General features: G+C 46.0%; 1 protein-coding gene across 1 annotated transcript; it reads left to right on the plus strand.

Moving 5' to 3' along the window:
* Positions 1 to 14,977: 14,977 nt before the first annotated feature.
* AADACL4 (arylacetamide deacetylase like 4) lies at positions 14,978 to 26,450 on the plus strand. The gene is made up of 4 exons (XM_053575525.1): positions 14,978 to 15,145; positions 17,461 to 17,677; positions 22,182 to 22,245; positions 25,676 to 26,450. The coding sequence occupies exons 1-4, from the start codon at positions 14,978 to 14,980 to the stop codon at positions 26,448 to 26,450; spliced, it is 1,224 nt and encodes a 407-aa protein (XP_053431500.1).
* The last annotated feature ends 377 nt before the right edge of the window (positions 26,451 to 26,827 follow it).

Below are 26,827 nucleotides of genomic sequence, written 5' to 3' on the forward strand. Positions count from 1 at the left end.
GGAGGGGCGTGCATAGACAGAGAAGCTTAAAAGGGTCCAAGAGTTGGCTTGGTGCTTGTAGCTCAAGCGACTAAGGCGCCAGCCACATACACCAGAGCTGGTGGGTTGAATCCAGCCCAGGCCTGCCAAACAACAATGACAACTACAACCAAAAAATAGCTGGGCGTGTGGCAGGCACCTGTGGTCAAAAAAAAAAACAAAAAAAAAAAAACGGGGTTCAAGAGTTACAGAAGAAAGCTAATGAAGATCCCTCTGAATTTTTGGAAAACATCTATCAGGCATGTTGGAAATATACAGATATGAATCCAGGAACTCTGAAAACATGCATGTGGTTAATATGGCTTTTATAAGGCCGGGCATGGTGGCTCACACCTATAATCCCAGCACTCTGAGAGGCTGAGGTGGGTGGATTGCTTGAGCTCGGGAGTTCCAGACCAGTCTGAGCAAGAGTGAGACTCCATCTCTAAAATATAGCAGAGCATTGTGATGGGCATGTGTAGTCCCAGCTACTTGGGAGGCTGAAGCAAGAGGATTGACTGAGCCTAAGAGTTTGAGGTTGTTGTGAGCTATGACGCCACAGCACTCTACCAAGGGCAACATAGTGACTCTATCTCAAAAAAAAAAAAAAAAAGACTTTAAGAATGCAGAGAGCTCCAGATGTAAGGAGAAAGCTGCAGGAGCTGCAGGGTGTGGCATGAGGCCCTCACAGCTGGTTGACACTGCCTTTAAGGTATGTAATGCCAGGGAAGAACGGAGACAGAAAGCCATGTGTGTTCTGTTAGCTGTGCCATCCAAGGGTCTCTTGAGATAGTCAAAAATAAAGGGCAGGAGAGCCCTCCCAAGGGTGGGGGATGGTCAGTGTGCTTTTCTGTAGGAAGAAGGACATTGCAAAGATAATTGTCCAAAGTTGCAAAGGGCTCCAGGTAAACCCCGGGAGAAAATGGTCTTTACAGTTCAGGACTCAGATGACGAATGAGGGAACCTGAGGCTCCATGTCTCACTAAGGGCTCCAATCCAAATATCTCACAGGAGCCCCAGGTAAAATTGCCATTGGAGACTTGATTAGGATTTAAAAATTAGGATTTTTAAATGGACACTGGAGTTAACTTTTCTGTCCTAAACACTAAAGTGACTTCCATTAGTGAAGAGCCGGTGGCTGGGGTGACTGGAAAGACCCAGCAATGCCCCAGGCTTCGACCTCTAGAGTGCCAGCTGGGAGAACAGAAACTGGGACACAGCTTCTCACATCTGCCTGGGTTCCATATACCTCGCCCAGTCCGGGATCAGTTACCCAAGCTTTATGTGCAAATAACCTCCTCACCAGTGAGGCAGCAGCTCCACCTACAGGTGCCTTCTGGAAGTGCGCTCCAGTTTCAAAGTCTGCTGAGGAAGTCAATTCCGCCTCCCTTCCCCGCAGATCTACCAAAACGTAAGGCTATGTGACCCAGTGGGACCCCAGGATGGGCGATGATAGACGTACAAATGACTGTTTTGTTAAAAGAAAGGACCGCAGGCCCTCATAGGAAACAATACCTCCTTAGAAAGAATCCAACCTATATTGAACAGATTTCTGGAGCATGGACTAATTCATAGCTATTGGTCTCCCTGTTATATGCCTATTTTACCTGCCAAGAAGCCCCGTACAAATGAGTATAGATTCGTGCAGGGTCCACATGATGTTAATGATACTGTACAAGACACACACTCTACAGTGCCAAACCCATATGCCCTGTAGATAGCAACACCAGGTTACTGTGAATGGTATTTTGTGCTGGATTTAAATGAAGCTGTCTTTTGCATTCCTTTGGAAGAGGAAACACAACTCCTTTTGCATTTTTTTTTTTTTTGGAGACAGAGTCTCACTATGTTGCCCTCGGTAGAGTGCCGTGGCATCACAGCTCACAGCAACCTCAAACTCTTGGGCTAAAGCGATTCTCTTGCCTCAGCCTCCCGAGTAGCTGGGACTACAGACGCCTGCCACAACAGCCTGCTATTTTTTGTTGCAGTTGTCATTGTTGTTTAGCTGGCCCGGGCAGTGTTCGAACCCGCCACCTTTGGTGTATGTGACTGGCATAGTAACCACTATGTTACGGGCACCAAGCCCCCTTTTGCATTTGAACGGAAGGATTCTGAGACTAAGGTGACATCACAGTATAGACCACCTTTGTCTGAGGGGTTTAAAATTCTCCTACCCTGTTCAGTGAGAACTTGGCAAGAGACTTACAGCATCTGAAATGCGATCAAGGGATTCTGTTACACTATGTGGATGATTTACTTATAGCTGGCCCCGATTATATTGTCTTGCAAATATGGTGTCTATGATACATCATCTGGCTCAGGTGGCTATGAAATCTCACCCGGTAAGGAACAGATTTGTGAACAACAGATTCACAATTCTGACATTCAGCCTAATGTCAGACGGAAAACAAGTCATCTTGAATCTTAAGGTGCCCAGAAATAAAAGGCAGCTGTATGGGTTCCTAGGAAAGGCAGGTTCTTTCACATTTGGATCAAAAACTGTGGCCTGAATAGCAAAGCCCTTGAACAAGGCTCTTCAAGGGACAGACGGGGAGCCCCTCTTCTGGACCACAAAATGTCAAAATGCCTTTGAGAGACTGAGGCAGAGTCTGATGACTGCCACTGCTTTGGGGTTGCCTGATTGGCAGAAAGAATTTAAACATTCAAGGCATGAGCAGGGAGTTTTAGTACAGTTGCTGGGAGACATCCGACGATCAGCGGCACACTTGTCAAAGCATCTGGATGGTACTGGGAGAGGACGTCCTCCCTGCCTCCAGGCAGTGGCAGCTAGTGTGACTTGGTGCTGGAGGCTGAAAACTTCAAGTCAGGGCAGCCTATTGTAGAACATGGCCCCCACCAGGTTTTGACTTCATTAGAACAGAAGGAGGGTTATTGGCTGACCGCAGGAAGGCTAGGAAAATACCAGGCCATCCTTTTGGATAATCCCAACATTAAATTAATGCCCATGTCGACTCTCAGTCCTGCCACCCTGTTACCAGCTGAAGAGAATGAGCTCTGGCAGCATGGCTCTTTAGAGGCCTGGGGGCTGCCTATTCAACAGCATGGATCTGTCAGGTCAGCCAACGCCAGAGCCAGATCAGGACCTTTTCACCGATGGGAGTGGTTTTATGGACAATGGACAAAGAAGGGCTGAATAGGCAGTGGTCGCGGGAGCAATGGCCACTGGGGTGTCAGCCCAGAAAGCTGAGTTGCTTGCTTTAACCAGAGCTTTTCAGTTATCCAGAGAAGAAAGGGTAATTTATACAGACTCTAAATATGCTCTTGTGGTCCTGCAGGCTCACAGTGCCACCCGGAAAGGAAAGGGGGCTCCTGCTGGCAGGAAATAAATGTATTAAGTACGGCACTGAATTAAGGGCCCAATACAGGCCACGGCTGAGCCCAAGCAGGTGGCCATCGTATATTGTCCTGGTCATCAAAACCAGGGACACTTATGGGCTGGGCATGGTGGCTCACACCTGTAATCCCAGCACTTGGGAGACTGAGTGGGTGGATTGCCTGAGCTCACGGGTTCGTGAAGAGCCTGAGCCAGAATGAGACCTTGCCTCTAAAAAAATAGCCGGGTGCTGTAGCAGGCACCTATAGTCGCAGCTACTTGGGAGGCTGAGGCAAGAGAATCACTGGAGCCCAAGAGTTTGAGGTTCTGTGAACTGACACCACAGCACTCTACCGAGATTGACAAAGTGAGACTCTGTCTTAAAATAAATAAATAAATAAAGGTCAGGGGGACACTTATGTTGCAAAAGGGAATCAGGTCACTGACAAGGGCCACTAAGATGGCCTCTAAAAACTGATATGATCTTTTTTTTTTGAGACAGAGTCTTACTTTATTGCCTTTGGTAGAGTGCCCTGGCGTCACAGCTCACAGCAACCTCCAACTCTTGGGCTTAAGCGATTCTGTTGCCTCAGCCTCCCGCGTGGCTGGGACCACAGGCACTTGCCACAACCACCGGCTTTTTGTTGTTGTTGTTGCAGGTGTCACTGCTGTTTTAGCTGGCTGGGGTTTGGTTCCAACCTGCCACCCTCGGTATACCGGGCCAGCACCCTATTCACTGAGCCACAGGCACTGCCCCCCAAATGATATGTTTTTCAGAGCTTGATACCCTAGTTGGATTTAGATCAATCAACCCCCTCTAGGCTGATGAAGACGAAAAAAAGAGCTGAAGATTGGAGCTCTACCACCTGGGATGGATGACACAGCCAGGTGGAGACAGAACTCCCACACATTCATTCTTTTACCTGAGACACCTACCTGAACACGCACATTGTGACATGATTGCTTAATGGCTTTGGGGGAGCCTCATTTAAGAGGACTTTTAAACTGGTAACCTGTTGCATTCTTTATTTTTGTAAATTTACCACCAAAGTTTTGCGATGACATGAATGAGTATAAACCTTCCAATTAAAATATCACTCCAGTTTGGCAGGAAGTAGCCTGATGACTATGTCGCCCCTCCTCCCATAGATATGGCAGTGTAAAATTGACAGTGGGGAATCTGTGATAGAGAGAACAGCCTGAAAAAGGGCAAAAATATTTTCTGTCTCTCACCCCCTCACCCTTTCTGAGAACTTGAACCTGCATTCTTGCCTCAGGCCAATTGCTGGGAAGGGGAGGAGAGTATCTTTTGTTTTCTATCACAGGAGATGGCTCAATAGAGTTGTCCTGGTAGAGGCCTTGGAAGAGGTTCCAAAGGCTTTTGTGGGTTGGAGGTCAGGAGATTGTCCTCACCAGAGATGGGTGATCAAACCTATCAGCTGTAGTTAGATGACAATACCCTGGACCTGAAAACCCTCCCTTTAAAAGCTCTGTATTTCCGCTTATGCAGAGTTTACGGTGGTATTTTAAGATGGGAGTCTGTCACTCTTCTCATTTGCTGGCAAATTCATAAACACCTCTTTCCTTTTTCTCAGCCACTTGTTCTTCTGATGCAATCTCAGGGCTTCTTTTATGTCTTTAAGCATTATTTTCTTTAGTTCTTGAATATATTTATAATCATGTCTTTGATGTCTTTGTTAAGGCTGACAAATGTGCCTTCTTATGGTAGATTCTTTTGCTGATTTTTTTCTTTATATGGATTTTACTTTCCTGTTGCTTCTTGGCATGTCTTATAATTATTTTTGCTGAAAATTGGAGATTTTAGATATTACACTATAACAACTCTGAATACTAATTCCTTTCCCCACTCCTCCCTGGGTTTGTTGTTTATGTTGCTTGCTTATTTGTTTAGTGCCTTGTATGGACTATTTCAGTAAAGTGTATTTCTCTTGTAGTGTGTAGCTTCTGATGGTACCACTCAGGTGGTACAGTCCCAGTCTCAAGAGATGACAGTGTGTTCAGCAGGGCTCTTTTTGGCTTCCTCCCTCCCTGATCTCTGTTAAGCTGTACCTGTCTGTTGGTATCATCCTTAGCTGTGAGCCTCCACTGACGGCAGGCTAATTGCTCTAGCCCAGTGGTTCTCAATCTTTCTAATGCTGCAGCCCTTTAATATAGTTCCTGTGGGTCACAATCCACAGGTTGAGATCCGCTGCTCTACCCTTTCCAACAAAGCTCTTGGGCAATAATTGCTCTGTTGGCTTCTCCAGGCCCAGATTCTGCAGTGGGTGTGGCTTTTCTAGTTCCAAGCTTTTGTTGTATAGGGAGGTCAGTAACTTTTTCCCTTATAGTTCCCCTGGGCAGTGGCATTTCCAAATGCCTCCAGCAAAACCCTGCCCTGTGAATGAGTGGTTTTTCCTAACACACAAGAAGGCAGATTTTCAGCAGATTTTTGGGATGTGTGGGGGTAGATGCCAGCAAATCCCACTCAGCAGAGCAGCTTCTTTGTCAATCCAGTGAGTCACATTGCCCTTCCAACAAGATCTGGAGCTGAGCCCTATGGGGTGTGGAGTGGGGTCTTTTGGGGTGCTCAATCTCAGCCATAAGGATAGCGGTTCTTGTCTTATATGTGTAATTCCTATATTCTTTTGAGCTCCCTTTATTTCTTGCTAGCCAAGCCCTTGTTATTCCAAACCCTAGTATAGTTCATAATTCCTTATATGAAATGTTTCCTAATACCCTGCAGAAGGCAGGTGTTGATGATGCTTCACCCAGAGCTGCCTCTTCTGTGATGTCACCCCAGTGCCTTTTACTGACAAAGTATAGGTGCCAATAGGCAAGGCTGAATATTTAAAGGTTCCAGCTCCATTTGCATAGGGCAGGCACAAATTGTAAATTTGGGACTGGGAGGTAATAAATTGATAATTGGCAAAAACTCATGCATCTGTCAACAGTAGAAAGGGGGAATATTGTGGTGTCATCACGCAGTGGAATGGAACATACAGACGAGAATGGACAGACAGATACACATCATCTAGAGGAAGCTCACAAACACAGTGCTAAGTGAAAGAAGCCAGACATAAAAATCTGCATGATTCCATTTGTGTACAATTCAGAAATCATCTGTATGGGGCGGCGCCTGTGGCTCAGTCGGTAAGGCGCCGGCCCCATATACTGAGGGTGGTGGGTTCAAACCCGGCGCCGGCTGAATTGCAACCAAAAAAATAGCTGGGCGTTGTGGCCTGTAGTCCCAGCTACTCGGGAGACTGAGGTAAAAGAATCACTTGAGCCCAGGAGTTGGAGGTTGCTGTGAGCTGTGTGATGCCACGGCACTCTACCCAGGGCCATAAAGTGAGACTCTGTCTCTACAAAAAAAAAAAAAAAGAAATCATCTGTATGAGTCTTGGCTGCTAGAAGGAGGAGAATTGCTACCTTTGCTGGGTGGTGATGGGGAGAAGGGAACATGCAGGTGCTGGAGATGTTTGTTCCTTATTCTCATTCAGGTATTGGTTACTTGTGTGTATTTATTTTGTCAAAATTGCCGTATGCTTATGATTTACACAGTTTAATATATGCATATATACATATGAGTTTATTAGAGCCAAGTAAAAATTTACTTTAAAAAATGAGAGGATGAGAATTCTGGGAAGATGGCCGACTGGTAGCAACCCTCGGTAGAGGCTCCTGAGCAGAGGAAGAAAAACTGGATGGAATCGGACTCTATGAAGCCAAAGATGGGGAGCTGAGCCAAGAAAGAAGTTCGGCAAGCTGTAACTCCAAGGAAGAGCATTCAAGAAAACAAATCACAGGTACAAAGCCTATCAACTAGAGGACAGAAGACCCCCTCCCCCAAGCAAGGGGTCTGCCGCAGGCTATCTTTGAACAAGCAGGGAACAAAAGACCTCTCATTTTACCTCACTGGAGAGAGCCACTAAACTCCAGGTCTCTTTTTCCAGAGAGATCCCACTTATGAACCTAGACACCACCCTGCCTGGCATAAAATTGAACACATATTTCCCCCCACAAGTCAAACTCCCAGTCCACCCTTTCCCCCTCGCATGGCGGCCTGAAGTTCTGTGCCTTGCAGAGCACAGAGTGTTTGGTCTTGTCCTGAGAGAACTGGGCATAGTGTGGACCACCAACCATCAGGATGGAATCTGAGACTAATGGGGAAGAAAGAGGGTGTGGGAAGAAAGGGACACGTGGTAGGAGGAGGAGCAGTCCCCTGGTTGTGACTATGCCCAGCCAGTGGTAGAATCGACCCTTGGTTCAGGCTGTGTCTGGCAGGACAGGGTGCAGAATCCCTGGCACTGATAGCACCCACAGTAGGAGAGTGGTTGCCCTGTGTGGACTGAGTTTGGCAGACAGGGCTGGTCCTCAGCCCCTGCTGGGCCTGTGAGCAGAGGCTTGATAGGCATGTGTGATCTGAGAGCAAGGGCATGGTCCTCTGATTCCAACAGAACCCTCGAGCAGTGGCTTACTGGTTGTGAACCAAGACCTGAGGGCTAGGGCGTGGTCCACTGTCTCCAGTGGGGCTGGTGAGCAGAGGCTTACCAGGGGAGGACTGAGACCTATAGGTAGAGTGCAGTGCTCCGAATCTAACAGAGCCTGCGAACAGAGGCTTTCCAGGCAGTGGACTGAGCCTGGCAGGAGGGGACGTGACCCCCGACTCCAACTGGTCTGGCAAGCAGAGGCTAGCTGTGTGTGTACTGAGACTGGTGGTTGGGGGTGTGGCCCCTGGCTCTAGCTGGGCCTGTGAGCAGAGAAGCAGACAACAGTATGGCGGGAAGGAATGTGGATTCCTGGCTCCAATTGTACTGTTGGAGACCCTTGAATCCCTCTCTGTTGGGGAGGGTTTGCACTGCCTGAGACAATTTGGTTGGAACCCATGTCTGGGGCTGTCCACTCAGGGACATTCTGAGGTTGACCTTTGAAGTTCTGTAGTGGAAAAGAACTGAAGGGTGGGAGCTAGGCACCACAGCCATTTGTATCTCTTCACAGTTAATATTTAGACCTAATACTGTTGTTTCTTAGGATAGGGTAGATGTTGGCTGATATCAAAACAGAGCTAGGGTGCTCTTTCTCACCAAGTAGGTCCTCAGTCTCTGGCTAAAACTCTGAAAGGGGCCTTTGTAAGGTTGTAGGAGATAAGCCACAATTACAAAGCCTAGCACTTTGGTAAGGGGCTATCTCTACTACCTGGGAACCCCAGTTCAATCTCACCCTACCAGTTCTAATAACAAAGTGGTAGAAAATAAACATGGTGTGGACCCAACAGAACAACTCTGGCAACATGAATAACCAGAGTAGATCACCCCCCCGCCCAGAAATGATAAAGGAGACACAACTGAAGATGCCATGCAAAGACACATGGCAGCCATGTCAGAAACTGAATTCAGAATATGGATTGCAAATAAGATAAATTGAATGGAAGAAAAGATAGAAACTGAATTCCAAAGAGTACTTCTAACGGTGTCTCAAGAAATTAATGAATTCAAAGCCCAAGTCACCAAAGATATGGACATAACGAGAAAAGAGATAGCAGAGCTCAAGAAATTGAAAAAGTTAGTTGAGGAGCTCTGAAATACAGTAGAATCCCTCAATAATAGAGTTGACCAGACGGAAGAAAAGATCTCTGAAACTGAAGACAAAGCTTTTGAACATATCCAAACACTCAAAGAGACAGACAAATGGAGAGCAAAAACTGATCATTCCTTGAGAGAGTTGTGGAATCACTCCAAAAGATCAAACATTCTTCTTACAGGAATTCCCATAGGAGAAGAGGATGGTCCTAAAGGTACAGGTGCTCTATTCCACGAGATTTTGGAGAATTTCCCAAGCATTGCAAGAGATACAGAACTTCAGATAGCAGACAGTTTCAGAACCCCAGGAAGACTCAATCCAAATAAAGCATCTCTTAGACACATTGTGATTAACATTGCAAAAGTTAAGATGAAGGAGAAGATTCTGTAAGCAGCCAGATGTAAGAAAAGCATCATCTACAAAGGGGAAAATATCAGATGATTGCAGATCTCTCAGCTGAAATGTTTCAAGCCAGAAGAAGATGGTCATCGACCTTTAGTCTCCTAAAACAAAACAACTTCCAGCCCAGGATCCTCTATCCAGCTAAACTGAGTTTCATTTGTGATGGAGAAATCAAATACTTTAATGACATAGACATGTTGAAGAATTTGCCATAACTAAACCAGCTCTCCTGGTTATTCTCAGACCCATCCTCCACAATGACCAGCGCAATGCTCTACCTCCAAAGTAAACTCACCTAGAAATTTTTGAACAAAACCCAACTTCCACAGTGGTGAAAGGATTAAAAATGTCCACTGGACATCCCAAAATCATGACACCCAAAACACAACCAGGCTTATCAGTTCTCTCAATTAATGTGAATGGTTTAAATTGTCCTCTAAAGAGGCACAGGCTGGCTGACTGGATACATAAACTCAGACTGGATATCTGCTGTAATACAAGAATCTCACCTTACCTTAAAGGATAAAAATAGACTCAGGGTGAAGGGATGGACTTGTATAATGCAGACAAGTGGAAACCAGAAAAAAGCAGGGGTTGCAATTTTAGTAGCAGATACAATTGGCTTTAAACCAACAAACATAAAGAAAGATAAGGAAGCTCACTACATATTTCTCAAGGGAAACACCCGACATGAAGAGATTTAGATAATTAACATTTATGCATCCTATGAGCATGCTCCTCAATTCATAAGACCCTAATGGATATGAACAACTTGATATCTTCCTGCACTATAATAGTTGGGGATTTTAACACCCCTTTGACAGTTTTGGATAGATCCTCCATGCAGAAACTAAACAAAGAAATATTAGACATAAACCTGACCCTAGAACAAATGGACTTTACAGACGTCTACAGAACATTTCACCCTAATAAAACTGAATATACATTCTTCTCATCAGCTCACGGGTCATCTTCCAAAATAGATCATATCCTAGGACACAAGTCTAACCTTAGCAAATTTAAAAGTGTAGAAATTATTCCTTGTATCTTCTTGGACCACTATGGAATAAAAGTTGAACTCAACAGCAACGGAAATCTTCATACTCAAACAAAGTCATGGAAACTAAATAATCTTAGGCTGAATGATAGCTGGGTCAAAGATGAGATTAAGAAAGAAATCACCAAATTTTTGGAACAAAATGATAATGAAGACACAAATTATCAAAACATGTGGGATATGGCAAAAGCAGTCCTAAGAGGGAAATTTATAGCACTGGAAGCCTTCATCAAGAAAACAGAAAGAGAGGATGCCAACAACTTAATGGATCATCTCAAGCAACTGGAAAAGGAAGAAATTGCAACCCCAAACCCAGCAGAAGAAAAGAAATAACCAAAATTAGGGCAGAATTAAATTAAATTGAAAACAAAAGAATAATTCAGAAGATCAACGAAACAAAAAGTTGGTTTTTTGAAAAGATTAACAAAATTGATAAACCTTTGGCCAACCTAACCAGAAATAGAAAAGTAAAATCTCTAATATTGTCTATCAGAAACAATAAAGGAGAAATAACAACAGTCACTTCAGAAATTCAAAAAATCCTCAGTGATTACTACAAAAATCTCTATTCCCAGAAATATGAAAATCTGAAGGAAATGAACCAATACCTGGAAGCACGCCACCTTCCTAGACTCAACCAGAAAGAATTAGAAATCTTGAATAGACCTATATCAACCACTGAAATAGTATCAACAATACAAAATCTCCCTAAAAAGAAAAGTCCAGGACCAGATGGCTTCACATCCGAATTCTATCAAACCTTTCAAGAGAAACTAGTACCTATATTACACAACATTTTTCAAAGCATAGAAAAAGAAGGAATACTTCCTAACACATTTTATGAAGCAAATATCATGCTGATACCCAAATCAGGAAAGGATCCAAGAAAGAAAGAAAATTATAGACTAATATCATTAATGAATATCAATGTAAAAATATTCAATAAGATCTTAGCAAACAGAATTCAACAACACGTCAAAAAATTATACACCATGATCAAGTTGGTTTTATTCCAGGGTTACAGGGTTGGTTCAACATATGCAAATCTATCAACATAATACACCACATCAATAAAATAAAAAACAAAGACCATATGATTCTCTCAATTGACCCAGAAAAAAGCCTTCGATAATATCCAGCATCCTTTCATGTTCCAAATTCTTAAGAAAATAAGCATAGAAGGCACATTTCTTAAACTAATAGAGGCCATCTACAGCAAACCCACAGCCAATATCATACTAAATGGTATGAAATTGAAAAAATTTCCACTCAGATCAGGAACGAGGCAAGGATGCCAGTGTTCTCCACTGCTATTCAACATAGTAATGGAAGTCTTAGCCATCACAATCAAGCAAGAGAAGGTGATCAAGGGTATCCATATAGGGTCAGATAAGATCAAACTCTCACTCTTCACTGATGATATGATCCTATATCTGGAAAATCCCAGGGACTCAACTTCAGAACTCTCAGAAGTGACCAAGGAACTCAGAGAACTCAAACTAATCAATAAAAAAAGAACAAATAACCCCATTTCTATGTGGGCAAGAAACTTGAACAGAAACTTCTCTGATGAAGATAGGCACATTGCCTACAAACACATGAAAAAATGCTCATCATCCTAAACCATCAGAGAAATGCAAATCAAAACCACTTTGAGATATCATCTAACTCCACTAAGATTAGCCCACATCACAAAATCCCAAAACTACAGATGTTGGCATGGATGCAGAGAGAAGGGAACACTTCTATACTGCTGATGGGAATGCAAACTAATATACCCCTTTTGGAAAGAAGTTTGGAGAATACTCAAGGAACTAAAAGTACACCTACCATTCAATCCTGCATTTCCTCTACTAGGTATATACCCAGATGATCAAACACCATTTTACAACAAAGACATTTGCACCAGAATGTTTATTGCAGCCCAATTCGTAATAGCCAAAACATGGAAACAGCCCAAGTGCCCATCAACCCATGAGTGGATTAACAAATTGTGGTATATGTACACCATGGAATACTATGTAGCCATAAAAAAATGGAGACTTCACATCTTTTATGTTTACCTGGATGGAGCTGGAACATATTCTTCTTAGTAAAGTACCTCAAGAATGGGAAAAAAGTATCCAATGTACTCAATACTACTATGAAATCAATATATAATCACCTACATACTTATATGAATGGCAAAACATAACTACAGTCCAGAAAGTAGAAGGGAAGAGGAGAGAGCGAGGAGGGGAGGGGGGATATGGAAGGAGGGAGGGTATTTGGGGGAACCTCACCTAATGTGCTTGATGCAATGGTACATTTCAAAACTATTAAGAAATGAGTATAATTGTGATGGATGCGTTACTTAGTTCAATGTAAGCATTTCACATTGTATATTGAAGCAGTACCCTGAACCCCATAAGTGCATCAATGTACAAAGTTATGATTTAATAAAAAATAATTTTAAAAAAATGAGAGGATGGGCTAGGTGTGGTGAGTCACTCTTGTAATCCTAGTGCTTTGGGAGGCCAAGGCAGATGGATTGCTTGAGCTCACAAGTTTGAGACCAGTTTGAGCAAGAGCAAGATGCTGTGTGTACTAAAAACAGAAAAATTATCTGGGCATTGTGGAAGGTGCCTATAGTCCCAGCTACTCAGGGGACTGAGACAGGAGGATTGATAAGCCCAGGCGTTTGAGGTTGCTGTGAGCTATGATATCATTGCACTCTACCTGGGTAACAGAGTGAGACTCTTTCTAAAGAAAAAAAAAAAAGAGGCCAGGTACAGTGGCTCACACCTGTAATTCTAGCACTCTGGGAGACCAAGGTGGCTGGATCGCTTACGTTCAGAAGTTCAAGACCAGCCTGAGCAAGAGTCTCTACTAAAAATAGGAAAAACTAGCTGCACATTGTGGTGGGGTGCCTGTGGTCCCAGCTACTCAGGAGGCTGAGACAAGAGGATGGCTGGAACCCAGGAGTTTGATGTTGCTGTGAACTGGGACTCCAGGGCACTCTATCCAGGGTGACAGAGTGAGACTCTGTCTCAAAGAAAAAAAAAAAAGAAAAGAAAATATTTAGAGATCTGTCGTACAAGAAGGTACATCTAGTTAACCCTACCATGCTGTACACTTAAAGCAGTTAAGATGGTAAATTTGATATTATGTACTTTCTAACCGCAGTTGAACAAACGAATAAGTAAACGGAACAAGAGGAACAGTCTGCACTTTCTTCCTATCAAACTTCAGCTCGACTCTGAATATGTAGCTCACATAAAATCCATCTGCTGGAGCCTGCCCTGCTTCCCACTGCCTCTGCACGCTCTGGGCCTCTGGCCAGACCAGGGTTTGGCCAGACAACTCAGAAGTCCCCTGGAGAAGATTTGGACATTTTCTGCTAGTAATGATCCTCTGGGGTCCTGGACCAGGAGGGAGGGGTACCATCACAAGCAGACCTGGACTTCATCCAGGCTCAGCTCCTTCAAAAATGGTGCCAATAGCCAGTTGGGGGACATTTTTTGGTCCACAGTTCTGTCTTCCAGGAGAGAAAGAAATGATCAAAATAATTTTGGAAAATAGACATCAAGCTTAAGAATTTTATGTATTTTAACAAACACTTGTACTTACTATGTGCCAGTTCTTTAGAAGTATTTACTCAAAAGTAAGTATTTGTAAGTACTTACCCCTCAGTTAGGTACTATACTAGTTTCTTCCTTGCAGATGAGGGAGGTGAGGTTCAGAGAACTTATCTCAGGCCAGGAACCAATATTCAAACCAATATGCAGGATTTGGCCAAGCATAGTGACTTACACCTGTAATCCTAGAACTCTGGGAGGCCAAGGTGGGTGGATTGCTTGAGCTCAGGAATTTGAGACTAGCCTGAGCAAGAGGGAGACCTTGTCTCTGCTAAAAATAGAAAAACTAGCTGAGTGTGGTGGTGGGTGCCTATGGGAGGGGGATCACTTGAGCCCAAGAGTTTGAGGTTACTGTGAGCTATGATGCCGTGACACTCTAACCAGGGCATGGAGTGAGACTCTGTCTTAAACAAACAAAACAAAAACAAAAGGAAAAGGAAGAATGTAAACCCAGCTGGGCTGGGGTCTGAGTTGATCCTCTTAACTACTTGGCTACTCTGCCTTTCCTGCTGTGGCCTGGATTTATTAATAGGGTTGGGGCAGCTAAGTAAGGAGTCGGGACAAAGATGCTCCTTGCCCACCATAACCAGAGCCTGCTGAGGAAGGCTGGCTGCAGTTCCCACCCAACAATCCAAGGATCAGGCCACGGAGGCCTGTGCAACCCTGGAAGACCTCTCCCCTGGACCCCCAGAAACTGAGATGCCCTTTGAGCCTGGTTCCCTCCAATCTGCACTCTTTGGGAAGCCCACCTCCCAGGGCTTGGTGGGCAGGATTGGTTTTCCCAGTCCCTGTGTTCCTCTGGGAAACAGGTTCCTCTGGCTACCATTGGGCAGCTGGTCCTTGCATCTAAGAAGTCAGGTTAGGCCACTGTGTCAGCATGAGGAGGAGGCAGTGTATAATACACCCCGTCCTCCTCACACAAGCTTCCAGACGGTTCCTCTGGCAGCGGCTCCTCACGGCCCTGGGAACATGGCCTTCCTGGGGCTGGTGCTGTTTCTGGCACTGCCTGCCTTTTTCCTGGGGGTCTTTGTCTGGGCTGTCTGTGAACACTTCCGCACTGCACATATCCCCTCTGCCTTACAGCATCCTGCCAAGTTGAGATTTCTGCATTGTATGTTCCTGTATGTGATGACTTTGGTGAGTCTACTCAGCACGCGCCATCCCTGGGGCTCCCCTTTCTTCCCCTCTTTCTCTCATCTCATTGCCTGGTCTGCTCTTTTTTTCCCGCTTCCCTTCCCCCTCTCTCTGCCTCTGCTATTCTGTTCCCTTCCTTTCCTCTCTCCCACCCTCCCTAACTCCCTCCTTTTCTTCTTTCTGCATCAAACACTTGCCAAGTGCCAATATCGGCAATTTCAAAAACAATTTCAGATCTAGCCCTTGCCTCCAAGGGCTTACGGCCTGATCTCCTTCATCCTGGGGGGAATCTTTCACCTTGGTGTTTTTTTCTGCATGGATTATAAGCACGTTGAAGGCTGGGATTGCTTTATTGGCCTCTGTAAACCTAGCCGCCCAAGGACAGGGTTGGCTCCTGTAGGCACTTACTGCTTGTTAAGGAAAGGCGGGGGGATCCAATCAGAGTTACAGCACGTTTGGAAACAATGGTTTAATACCTTGTAGGAGGCAGGCAACTTGAGTTAATTCCAGTGTCCCAACCCTGGAGCAGAGACCTTATGGAGACCAAACAGGCTCAGGCTGAGGAAGCCACACTTAGTTTGGACACCAGGGCAGAGGGAAAAGGATCAGGGAGTGCAGCCACACTGCCGCCCAGTGTGCACCCCAGCTCTGCCGCCACCTCCCGTGTGATCTTGCACCATTTACCTCACCTCTCTGTACCTCAGGCATGAAGGCCTGGGATTTTCAGATGTAAGTCTGGTGGTGGGAAAAGCAGGTCACCTCACCCTCCTGCAGCTCAAGCAGGAAAATAATTGTGTTGTTTGGAGTTCTTTGTTTTGGGGGGAATCTCTCCATGGAGGGGACACATCAGATCTGGGAGAAGACCCAGTGGGCACAAGCAAGAGAAAGGGGTGGGGCTGACACTTTGCCAGGACCCTCCAGGGAGACCCTCCAGGTGGGTGGCCACAAGCAATCCTCATGCCTCAAGCAATCCTCATGCTGAGGCTGGTCGTTCTCAGACCAGCCTCAGCATTTTACTCAGTTTATAAAGCATCTGAAATTGAAGCTCAGGGACAGTTAATGCCTATGGCTTTTTTTTTTTTTTTTGTAGAGACAGAGTCTCACTGTACCGCCCTCGGGTAGAGTGCCGTGGCGTCACACGGCTCACAGCAACCTCTAACTCTTGGGCTTACGCGATTCTCTTGCCTCAGCCTCCCAAGCAGCTGGGACTACAGGCGCCCGCCACAACGCCCAGCTTTTTTATTTTTTGTTGCAGTTTGGCTGGGGCTGGGTTTGAACCCGCCACCCTCGGCATATGGGGCCGGTGCCCTACTCACTGAGCCACAGGCACCGCCCATGCCTATGGCTTTTTAGTTAGTTGGTGGGAGGGCTCAAGGCTTGAGCTCAGCTCTGCGTGACTCCAAAACCTAAGCCTTTTCTAGTTTAGTGTTTGAGAACACAAGTGCTGCGTCTTGTGCCCTAAACAAGGAACTTGACCTTGGCATGGCCCTGTTGCCCTTCTGTAAATTGGAGCTGATAATTGCGCTTGACTTAATAAGGGTTGTTGAGAAGTTTAAGTAAGCTTATAATCCAAACCAGGGGCCAGCTCTGGAACATTGTAGGTGTCTAATAAGGATCAGCCATTCTTGTTATTTTCATCATCATCATCCCAGCTTGTTTTCCTCATGACAAAAACACACTCCTTACATGAAGTTTGTGGGAGAGAGCATTCCAAGCGGCTGAAATGTACTCAGTATGTGGAGTATGGCTTTGCGAAACTGTCATCCGGGGGCCTATTCAGCTTGTGATTAGGGTGAGCACAGTGGTGTAAAAACACACGTGGCAGATGTGTGGACCTGGAGCCCACTGCTCCCATGGCCTGAGCTCATGGCAGACGTCCCTAACTGATCACATCATTCCTTTCTGTTGAGTAGGAACGAGGCCTAGGCACCTTCCCAACCCAGAGTGGTGTCTTGACACAGGGACTCTGCCATCTCAGGCAGGCAGTGTCCAGCACAGAGCCAGCAAGAGAGGGCCCTCAGCCAGATGCCATGGAAAATGGGCTTTGCTCACGTCAATGCCTTCCTCCTACTTAGCCCCCTGGGCTAAACTGGGCTGCCCTTTGGCAAATTCACACCATTGTCCAGCCAAGAACTGTGGGATGAAAACCCTGCCTAGACACAAAGTCAGAACCCATTGCATCTGGATGGGCCCCTGGGCACACAGGAGGCGGGGAGGAGACAGCGGAACCCTTCCGGTACTGTTGAGTGTTGGGAACACCCACCAGCCAGGTGTTCACCTCTGCTGAAGTGTGGTTTACTTTCTTTTACCTTCAACAGGGGTATATATTTGAGAAGCTGGGGATTTGCTCCATGCCCAAATTTTTCTGCTTGGCACATGACATAATGAGAGTAAAGAAGGACCCTGCGCTTGTAGTCACCAATCTGCACTTTGGGACCATACCTGTGAGGCTGTTCCAGCCCAAGGCAGCATCCTCTAGACCTCGGAGGGGTATCATCTTCTACCATGGAGGGGGTGCGATGTTCGGGAGCCTGGGTAAGAGGCCTCCCTGCAGCTTTGGGCTTGGTAAAGGAAGGGCCTTGTCCTCTGCGAAGTGCTGCTCACGCCTCCCCCCAGAACCTTTCCAGAGGAACTCAAAGGAGTCGTGGGTAGGGGGGGTTACAGGGAGCCCAGACAAAGGGCTCAGGGCACAAGTCAGCAGATGATGTGGCAGCCTTTTTTCTGTCACGTGATCATCTTGGTCAAGGTAGGAGCAGCGGCGTCCCAGCAGGGCTGGTGGCTGGTCGTTTGGGTACTGGGTGTTGACCTTCTTTTCGTAATCTGCTCACAATCTTCACTGTCCTGTCCCTCCCATTAAGCCTGGGAGGCACTGACCGAGCCTGGCTGGCCCTGCTGTCCTGCCCTGCCACCTGTGACCTGTGGCCCCCTCCTCTGTGCACTCAGCTGCAGACACACTGGCTCCTTCCCATCTCGGGTCTTCTGCACTTGACATTTGAGGCACCTCAAAAGATGCCCCCGCCCTGGCTGCATAGCTGCGCCCCCTTTCTTCTTCCAGTCTTAATCTCAATGTCCCTCCTGAGAGTGACCTCCCTGGACAGCTCATCTAAAGACTCTCCCCACCTGTGCTGCCGCCCTGCCCCAGGTCCTATCTCTATCCTCGGCATCATCTCTGGTCATATTCTTTAAGGTGCTTGTCACAATCTGAACTCATCTTCTTCCTCCCTGTGTTTCCTTGTTCACTGCTTTTTTACCCCTACTAAAAATGGGAACTCTGAGAGTGCAGGGATGCGACCTGTTTTTTGTTTGCTGCTGGATCTCCAGTGTCTGGCCTGTTGTTTTATTTTTTTAATTATTAAAATTTTCTTTGATGTAGAGACCAGGTTCTGCCTATGTTGCCAAGCCTGGTCTGAAACTTCTGGTATCGAATGATTCTTCCATCTTGGCCTCCCCAAATGCTGGGATTATAGGTGTGAGCTGCCATGCCCACTCTGATTTTGTTTTTGGAATGAATGAACGCATTCATGCATGTGTGAATAAATGGTTGGATGGGTGGGGGAATAATTGGGTGCAAGGGCAGGTTTGTGAATGACCACGGGGATGGATGGATGAGGGTAAGAACACAGGTGGGAAAATTTGCTGATGTGGATAGGCTGCTTTCTGATAAAACTCCCCTGAGATTAGAGCGTACTGCCCCCCTGGTGGTGGAAGTGACGAAGGCCATGCTGTATGTGAATATCGTCTTTCTGCTTGCTCTCTTCCAGCAGTTAACGGTAAATATCTCCTACCCTATGTCCCTACTTTGTCTAAGACCACTCTTTCCTATCAGAAGCCCCCGGGGTCCCCTGTGAGTTGTCTGAGACTGTTAGTCTTCCTCTGTCGAGGGATAATGTCATTTCCAAAGGTAAAACTAGGGACCATTCAGCAAGTATTTATTGAGCACCTACTTTGTTTCAGACCTTTCCCAGGCACAGGGGATGATAGGAGGAGGAGACAAGAAAGCCTCAGCCTCTGCCCTTGTGGACTGGAGGGAACTGGACATTGAAGGACAAAACGAATCAGTAGGATAACTGTAGGTCAAGGTAACACAGGGTGATGGAGTCAGGAATGAGCCAGAGGGTCTTTCGAATTTGGTTCTTCTAATGTGAGGAGGTCAAATCTGAGCTCAGGCTCACTGGGGGAGGAGGAGTGGGTCTGCAGAGAGGGGAAGAACATTTGAAACCAGGGCTGGGACTTGAGTGAGGTGAGTCAGGCACTTGCTTGAGGCTCCTAAGGGATGCCCAAACCTCATTTATCAAGACAAAAAATATCTTAATGAACATGTAATGAAAACCCAATATTAAAGCAAAAATCCATAATGAACAAAATAGGACTGAGTGAACTGTGCAAGGGCAAAGTAGAAGCCTGTCTATTTATTTATTTTTTTGACTTAATTTTGATTTTCTTCTTTTGTTTTTTGGGGGGAGACAGGGTCTCTGTCACCCAGGCTGCAATGCAGTGATGTCATTGTAGTTCACCACAGCCTTAAATTTCTGGACTCAAGCCATCCTCCTGCTTCAGCCTCCTAGCTAGCTGGGACTACAGGTGCATGCCACCACACCTGGCTAATTTATTTTTTAGAGATGGGGTCTTGCCCTAAGTTGCCCAGGCTGGTCTCAAACTCCTAATCTAAAACAATCCTCCCTCCTTGCTCTCCCAAAGCATTGGGATTAGAGGTGTGAACCACCATGCCCTGCCATGATTTCTTAAAATATCACATCAGAATGTTTTTATCTGGATGGCTATCTGGTGCTGCTTTGATTTTGTTCCCCAGGTGGCTGCCCCACTCGTATCTCCCTGATCCTCAGACCTATTAAATCTAAGCAGAAGGGAGAGCAAGTGCAAAGCTCTGAAACAGACATGACCAGAAGTGCACTAGGAAAGAAGGATGTCTGTGAGAGACGGGGAGGTGAAGTTGCACGGTGGGCAGGGCTGAGATCATGGCTGGCAGCAGTCTCCACCTGGGCTGGGCTTTAAAATCATTTGAGAACTTTAATGTCATACTCATACCTGGGTCCTATGTCAGGCTGCCTAAGTTTGTCTCTTAATAGGTCCAAGCATCAGTATTTTTTTTTTTCTTCCACTTATACCTGCATTGAGCATAGTCATCAGTATTTTAAAAAAACTCCTCAGCTGGCTTGGTGCTGGTGGGTTCGATCTTAGCCCGGGCCTGCTAAACAACAATGACATCTGCAACAAAAAAAATTAGCCGGGTGTGGTAGGCACCTGTAGTCCAAGCTACTTGGGAGGCTGAGGCAAGAGAATTTCCTAAGCCCAAGAGTTTGAGGTTGCTGTGAGCTGTGACATCACAGCACTCTACCAAGAGCAACATAGTGAGACTCTTTCTCAAAGGAAAAGAAAAATCTCCCCAACTGACTTCAATATGCCGCCAGAGCTGAGACCTACTTACTGGTATAGAGCCTTAGACTTAGGAGCTGAGTACTCTGCTTCAATTTACAAGGTCTGACAATTAAGTTCTTGAACTCATCCTAGAAAAAGTGCTCTCCCCTTGGGGAAGCTATAAACTGAGGCCAGCGCCTAGTCCATGTTTCAAAGCAATTTTGGAACTCTTTCTGGAATGACCATCAGCATTGTCATCATACAGCACATAACGCTGTCCCACCACATGTTGAAATGAACGCAGCAAAGGTAGGAAACCTCTCTGAGCTGTTTTTTTTAGAGACAGAGTTTCACTCTGTCACCCGAGGGCCGTGGTGTCACACGGCTCACAGCAACCTCCAGCTCTTGGGCTTAGGCGATTCTCTTGCTTCAGCCTCCCGAGTAGCTGGGACTACAGGCCACAATGCCTGGCTATATTTTTGTTGCAGTTTGGCCAGGGTCGGGTTTGAACCTGCTACCCTTGGTATATGGGGCCAGGGTCCTACTAGGTGAGCCACAGGCGCCGCCCCTCTCTTTGAGCTATTTTTTTTTTTTTTTTGTGGTTTTTGGCTGGGGCTGGGTTTGAACCCACCACCTCCGGCATATGGGACCAGCGCCCCACTCCTTGAGCCACAGGCGCCGCCCCCGAGCTGTTTTTACAGTGCTACCAGCATAAGCACACAGTGGCAAGTTCTCAAACTTAATTGTCAACCTTGTACGACCACAGCTCTGATGGTCATTCCAGAAGAAGGGCTCCAAAATTGCTTTGAAGGGTGGACCAGGTGCTGGCCTCAGTGCATAGCTTCCTAAGGAGGGTGCTTTGAAGGTGACTGTAGTGATAGTCAGCAATGAGGTTTGCAGCCCTTTTTCTAGCATGAGTTTGCAAACTTAACTGTCAGACCTTGTAGACCACCCCCCATCAATGTTTCTCATTCCATTTCTGAACGTTGTCACCTCCCTGGACCAGCATTAATGAAGTGTGCACCCACCTCAGCAATCTCCCCTGAACGCCAGAATTATCTGCCATGATTTAGAAAAATCCCGATGCTGGAGCTCCCCACCCCAGGGATTCTAATCCACTTGGTTCAGGGTTCAGCTTGGGCTTGACTTGTGGAAACTCTGGTACCTCTAGGTGTGGCCAAAGTTGTGAACTACCGAGTTAGACAGAAGTGTCTTTGGCACCGATTGTGTGCCTGGACGTTCTACATCATCATGTTAATGAACCTGCCTTCTGAGAACTTCCCCTGCACCATTCTACTAGTGGAAACATCTCATCCAACCGTGATTTATTTTATAATTTATGTAAATGTATAACATTATCATTAATATTCCCAGGAAAGCATGTCTCACTTCTCATGTTTTGGCCTTGTCTATTTCCAATCAATCACCAAGTCTTCCAAGTCCTCAATTTCCCCCCCTGTGAAAGAAATGTCTCAGAAGGTGAGGAGGTGAGCCCTAAGGTGCGTTCCAGCCCTGACATTCAGGGGATGTCTGACTTAGCCAGCAAAAGTCAGGCCAGATGAGGCAAGAATCAGAAGGAAGAGAAAAGGTCACATCCCATGCCAGCTGCCGGGGACTGTGGGCCCTGCTTAGGAGCCCTTCCTGTAACTAGTTTTTCTTGCAGACTCTTACCACAACCTATGCTTCTTTCTGGCCCAGGAGACCGACTCTGTGCTGCTGATGATTGGGTGAGTTGCTGGAGACAGTCGGTGGCTTTTATGTGGTTGGGAGAAGGTAAAGTGAGTGAGTTCCTGGATGATCTGTAGATCAGAGAGAGAGGTCTAACCCCTCAAGAGGCACTCTTGTGCACACACCCACAGAGCCAGGTGCAGCACGGTTCAAAATGGAAAAAACCTGGAAACAACCCACATGCCCATTAACAGTGAAATGCATGAATAAACCGTGGTGGAATGATCGATTATGTCGCCATGAAGGTATTATACTCCATAGAATGTTAGGTAGCCATTTAAATAAACAAGCTGAAAAGTTCAGTGCACCATAATGCCAATGAATCTTAAAAAATTAAGTGACTCATTTTCACTTTCTTTGTGTAAAGTTAAAAACAATTTGAATCAAAATACTACTCTTGGCTCGGCGCTTGTGGCTCAAGCGGCTAAGGTGCCAGCCACATACACCTGAGCTGGCGGGTTCGAATCCAGCCTGGGTCCACCAAACAACAATGACGGCTGCAACCAAAAAAATAGCTGGGCCTTGTGGCAGGCACCTGTAGTCCCAGCTTCTTGGGAGGCGGAGGCAGGAGTATTGCTTGAGCCCAGGAGTGGGAGGTTGCTGCGAGCTGTGATGCCACAGCACTCTACCCAGGGCTACAGCTTGAGACTCTGTCTCAAAAAAAAAAAAAGAAAAAAATACTACTCTTTAGGAGTACACATGAACGGGCAGCGCCTGTGGCTCAGTCGGTAAGGCGCCGGCCCCATATACCGAGGGTGACGGGTTCAAACCCAGCCCCGGCCAAACTGCAACCAAAAAATAGCCGGGCGTTGTGGCGGGCGCCTGTAGTCCCAGCTACTCGGGAGGCTGAGGCAAGAGAATCGCTTAAGCCCAGGAGTTGGAGGTTGCTGTGAGCTGTGTGAGGCCACGGCACTCTACTGAGGGCCATAAAGTGAGACTCTGTCTCTACAAAAAAAAAAAAAACAAAAAAAACAAAAAAAAGGAATACACATAAACACAATAAAACAATGTAGAAAGGAAAGGAAGAAAGAAGAAAAAAAAAAGGAAAGGAAGAGCTAGGATGATGGGGGTGGCAGTCACTGGAGGGCGGGCTGAGGATCATGGTCCAGGGCTGGGATGTGTGGGGTGACGGTTCTGCTAGTGCTTATTGAATTGTTAAAAGTAACTGACCAACTGTCTGGCTGGCAGTTCATGCTTTAACCAACTGCTGGTTAGATAGGGACCAATGTTGAGAATGTCTTAAGTTACGTGTGTAACTGATGCTTTCAACACAAAAAGGAGATGGAAGTGCCTTTCCAGTGGCTACGGGTGCTGGAGGATGAAGGCATCTGTCTGTCTGTCACCCAAGAAGTAGATGAGCGATGGACAGTTTTATTTTTATTTATGGAAAAGTTAGCAATTTTGGTTGCAGCCATCATTGTTGTTTGGCGAGCCCGGGCTGGATTCGAACCGTCAGCTCAGGTGTATGTGGCTGGTGCTTTAGCCGCTTGAGCCACAGGCGCCGAGCGAAAAGCCAGCAATTTTGGAGAGCAGCAGGAATATTTTCCCAAGGAATCGTTTCGCCCTTTTCTTTTCCCTTGTTTGTTTTGCAGTTTTTGGCCAGGGCTGGGTTTGAACCCGCCACCTCTGGTATATGAGCCCAGAGCCCTACTCCTTTGAGCCACAGGCTCACTCTCCCTTTGTTATTTTTTATTTGTACAGGAAAAGTCAACATTGCTAATAATAACATTAGCAACATTATTATTTATACAGGAAAGATTATTAAAAAATAAAAAATATGCAGGCTTGGTGCCTGTGGCTCAGTGAGTAGGGCGCCAGCCACATACACCAAGGCTGGCGGGTTCAAGCCTGACCTGGGCCTGCTAAACAACAATGACAACTCCAACCAAAAAATAGCCGGGCGTTGTGGTGGGCACCTGTAGTCCTAGCTACTTGGGAAGCTGAGGCAAGAGAATCGCCTAAGCCCAGGAGTTGGAGGTTGCTGTGAGCTGCGACACATCACTTTACCCAGGGCGACATAGTGACACTCTGTCTCAAAAAAAAAAATTATTTATTTTTTATTTGTACAGGAAAAGTCAACATTGCTAATAATAATATTTCTTGATGTTTTGAATGATAGATTGTGAGAACAGAAAAGATGATTAGCAACAACCTTCCACTAAAAAATTTAAGACAAATATAATTGTTTACATCAGCTCTCAAATCCAAGCGGTTAACCCAAACTGTTTTCATTTATTTATTACTATTATTATTTTTTGAGACAGAGTCTCACTTGGTCACCCTCGGTAGAGTGTGGTGGTGTCATAGCTCACAGCAACCTCTTAGGCCCAAGTGATCCTCTTGGCTCAGCTTCCCAAGTAGCTGGGACTACAGGCACCTGCCACAATGCCGGTCTATTTTTAGAGACCAGGTCTTGCTCTGGCTCAGGCTGGTCTTGAACCTGGGAGCTCTGGCAATCCACCTGCCATGGTCTCCCAGGGTGCTAGGATAATAGGCGTGAGCCACTATCCCTGGCCCTGTTTCTATTTCTTAATTTCATTCCTCGATCCCAAACTTGATTCCTGTGTTAGGCAGCTTGTGCTTTACTGTTTTTTACAGTTTCATTTTAAATTTCCTTTTCCTTGCCCTTGAATTCCCTGGAGGACACATACACTATGGGCACCCAATCTCAGGATGCTTAGCCCAACCCTCAGGACGTTTCTCACCAGCCCTGGTACCCTGGTCTTCTGCAGCTTGAGTTGTGTCTGTTTCCCGCCCGGCTTCATGTTTCTAGATCTTTCCCTCAGAACACCTCCCAGCCCCATCTGCCCCGCCAACCCCAGAAGGAAAGGCCCCTCTTTGAGTCATTGGGAAAGAACCATCCTTGGTCATTAGATTTTTGATTTTTTTTTAAAATTCTGCCTGAAAGAAATTTCCCCTTGACTTTCATTTTAGTTACCCCTCCTTTCTTTACTAACAGGCCCTGGGACCAGTAGTAGCTTCATTTGTCTTTTTTTTTTTTTTTTTTTCTTCTGGTTATTACTGAATGTTTTGTTTCCAAAAACAAAAGGTTTTGATGTTGCACACTCTTTTATTTTTTAATTTTTTTCTTTTATTTATTCCTTTATTAAATCATAGCTGTGTACATTAATGCAATCACGGGGTACCTGATGTTGCACAATCTTGTACGGAGTTTCTACCTCCATGGAAAGCAGACAGAGCATAGGTTTGGAGTCAGAATACCAGCCTGTGTGACTCTGGGCAGGGTCTTCACATCTTCATAGAAAAAAAAAAGGGTGGGGGGCAGTGATAAAAGTCTTTACTTCTTAGGATTATATTGAGGATATAATCAGAGACAGTCTCAGAAGTGTGGTTGAAAATGCTGCTGAGAGAGCACCCTGGCAGCCCTTGTCCACAGTGGCGGGCGATTGTTCCCTGTTCTCTCCTCAGGTACCGCAAGTTCCCTGACCACCATACCCCCATCGTTTCCCAAGACTGTCTGAATGCTTCCATCCACTTCCTGAGGTGTCTGGACACCTATGGGGTGGACCCTTCCCGGGTCGTGCTCTGCGGAGAAAGCGTTGGAGGAGGGGCTGTGGCCTTCATCGCCCAAACCCTGGTGGGCATATCAGATCTTCCCAGAATTCGGGCTCAGGTTCTGATTTATCCGGTTGTCCAGGTCATTAATTTGCACTTACCATCCACTGAGCAGAACCGGTTCGTCCCATTCCTCAGCCAGGATTTCGTAATGACTGCCATCTGCAACTATCTGGCCATTGACACCTCCTGGAAGGAGGCCATCTTGACGGGTGCATTTATCCCCCCAGACACCTGGAGGAAGTACAAGAAGTGGTTTAGTTCTGACAACATCCCCAAGAGATTCAAGAGCAGAGGCCCCCCATCCAGGTTTCCTGCCCCCTATAATGAGGCTGCATATCTAGAAACCAAACATCTATTCAATAAAGAACATTCACCCCTCATGGCAGATGACGAGACCATGGCTCAGCTTCCCGAGGCCTTCTTAGTGACCTGTGAATATGACTTCTTCCGGGATGACAGCTTGCTCTATAAGAAGCGCTTGGAGGACCTGGGAGTCCGTGTGACATGGTATCACGTGGAGGATGGCTTTCACGGATCCCTTATCTTATTTGATAAGAAGTTTTTCTCTTTCCCATGCTCTGTGGAAATTGTGAATGCTATAGTCAATTCTATAAAGAGTACCTGATAGTAACCCTGGGCCCTGAGTAGGGGATGGCAAGTATGGACTCTGCCACAAGCTGGGTACTTTGCTTAGTTCTGTTTTACTGATTAAAGAGATGCTAAATCAATGGTTGGCTTGGCTGGGGAGGATGAAAAGTAAGCTAAGAACAATCTTGCTTAAGATTCCAGAAAATCAAGACTATGTCTGTTTTCTTCCACTACTAACAATGTCCAATTCTGGATCTAGCAATATCCTCTAACATGCTCACTTGACTGAAAGAAATATTGAGGGGTGAAAAAAAAATGTCTTTAAAAATTTCTCAAAGCTAGGTCAGACATGGTGGCTCATGCTTATAATCCTAGTACTCTGGGAGCTGTGACACCACAGCCCTCTACCCAGGA

This window comes from Nycticebus coucang, chromosome 22 (assembly GCF_027406575.1).
Source record: "Nycticebus coucang isolate mNycCou1 chromosome 22, mNycCou1.pri, whole genome shotgun sequence".
Taxonomy (NCBI): domain Eukaryota; kingdom Metazoa; phylum Chordata; class Mammalia; order Primates; family Lorisidae; genus Nycticebus; species Nycticebus coucang.

Bases quoted from the DNA above. Each gene is read 5' to 3' on its own strand.
- AADACL4 (XM_053575525.1), top strand. From the start codon at position 14,978: ATGGCCTTCCTGGGGCTGGTGCTGTTTCTGGCACTGCCTGCCTTTTTC. The intron at 15,146-17,460 runs GTGAGTCTACTC...TACCTTCAACAG, and splicing joins TCCTGTATGTGATGACTTTG to GGGTATATATTTGAGAAGCT. The intron at 22,246-25,675 runs GTGAGTTGCTGG...TTCTCTCCTCAG, and splicing joins TCTGTGCTGCTGATGATTGG to GTACCGCAAGTTCCCTGACC.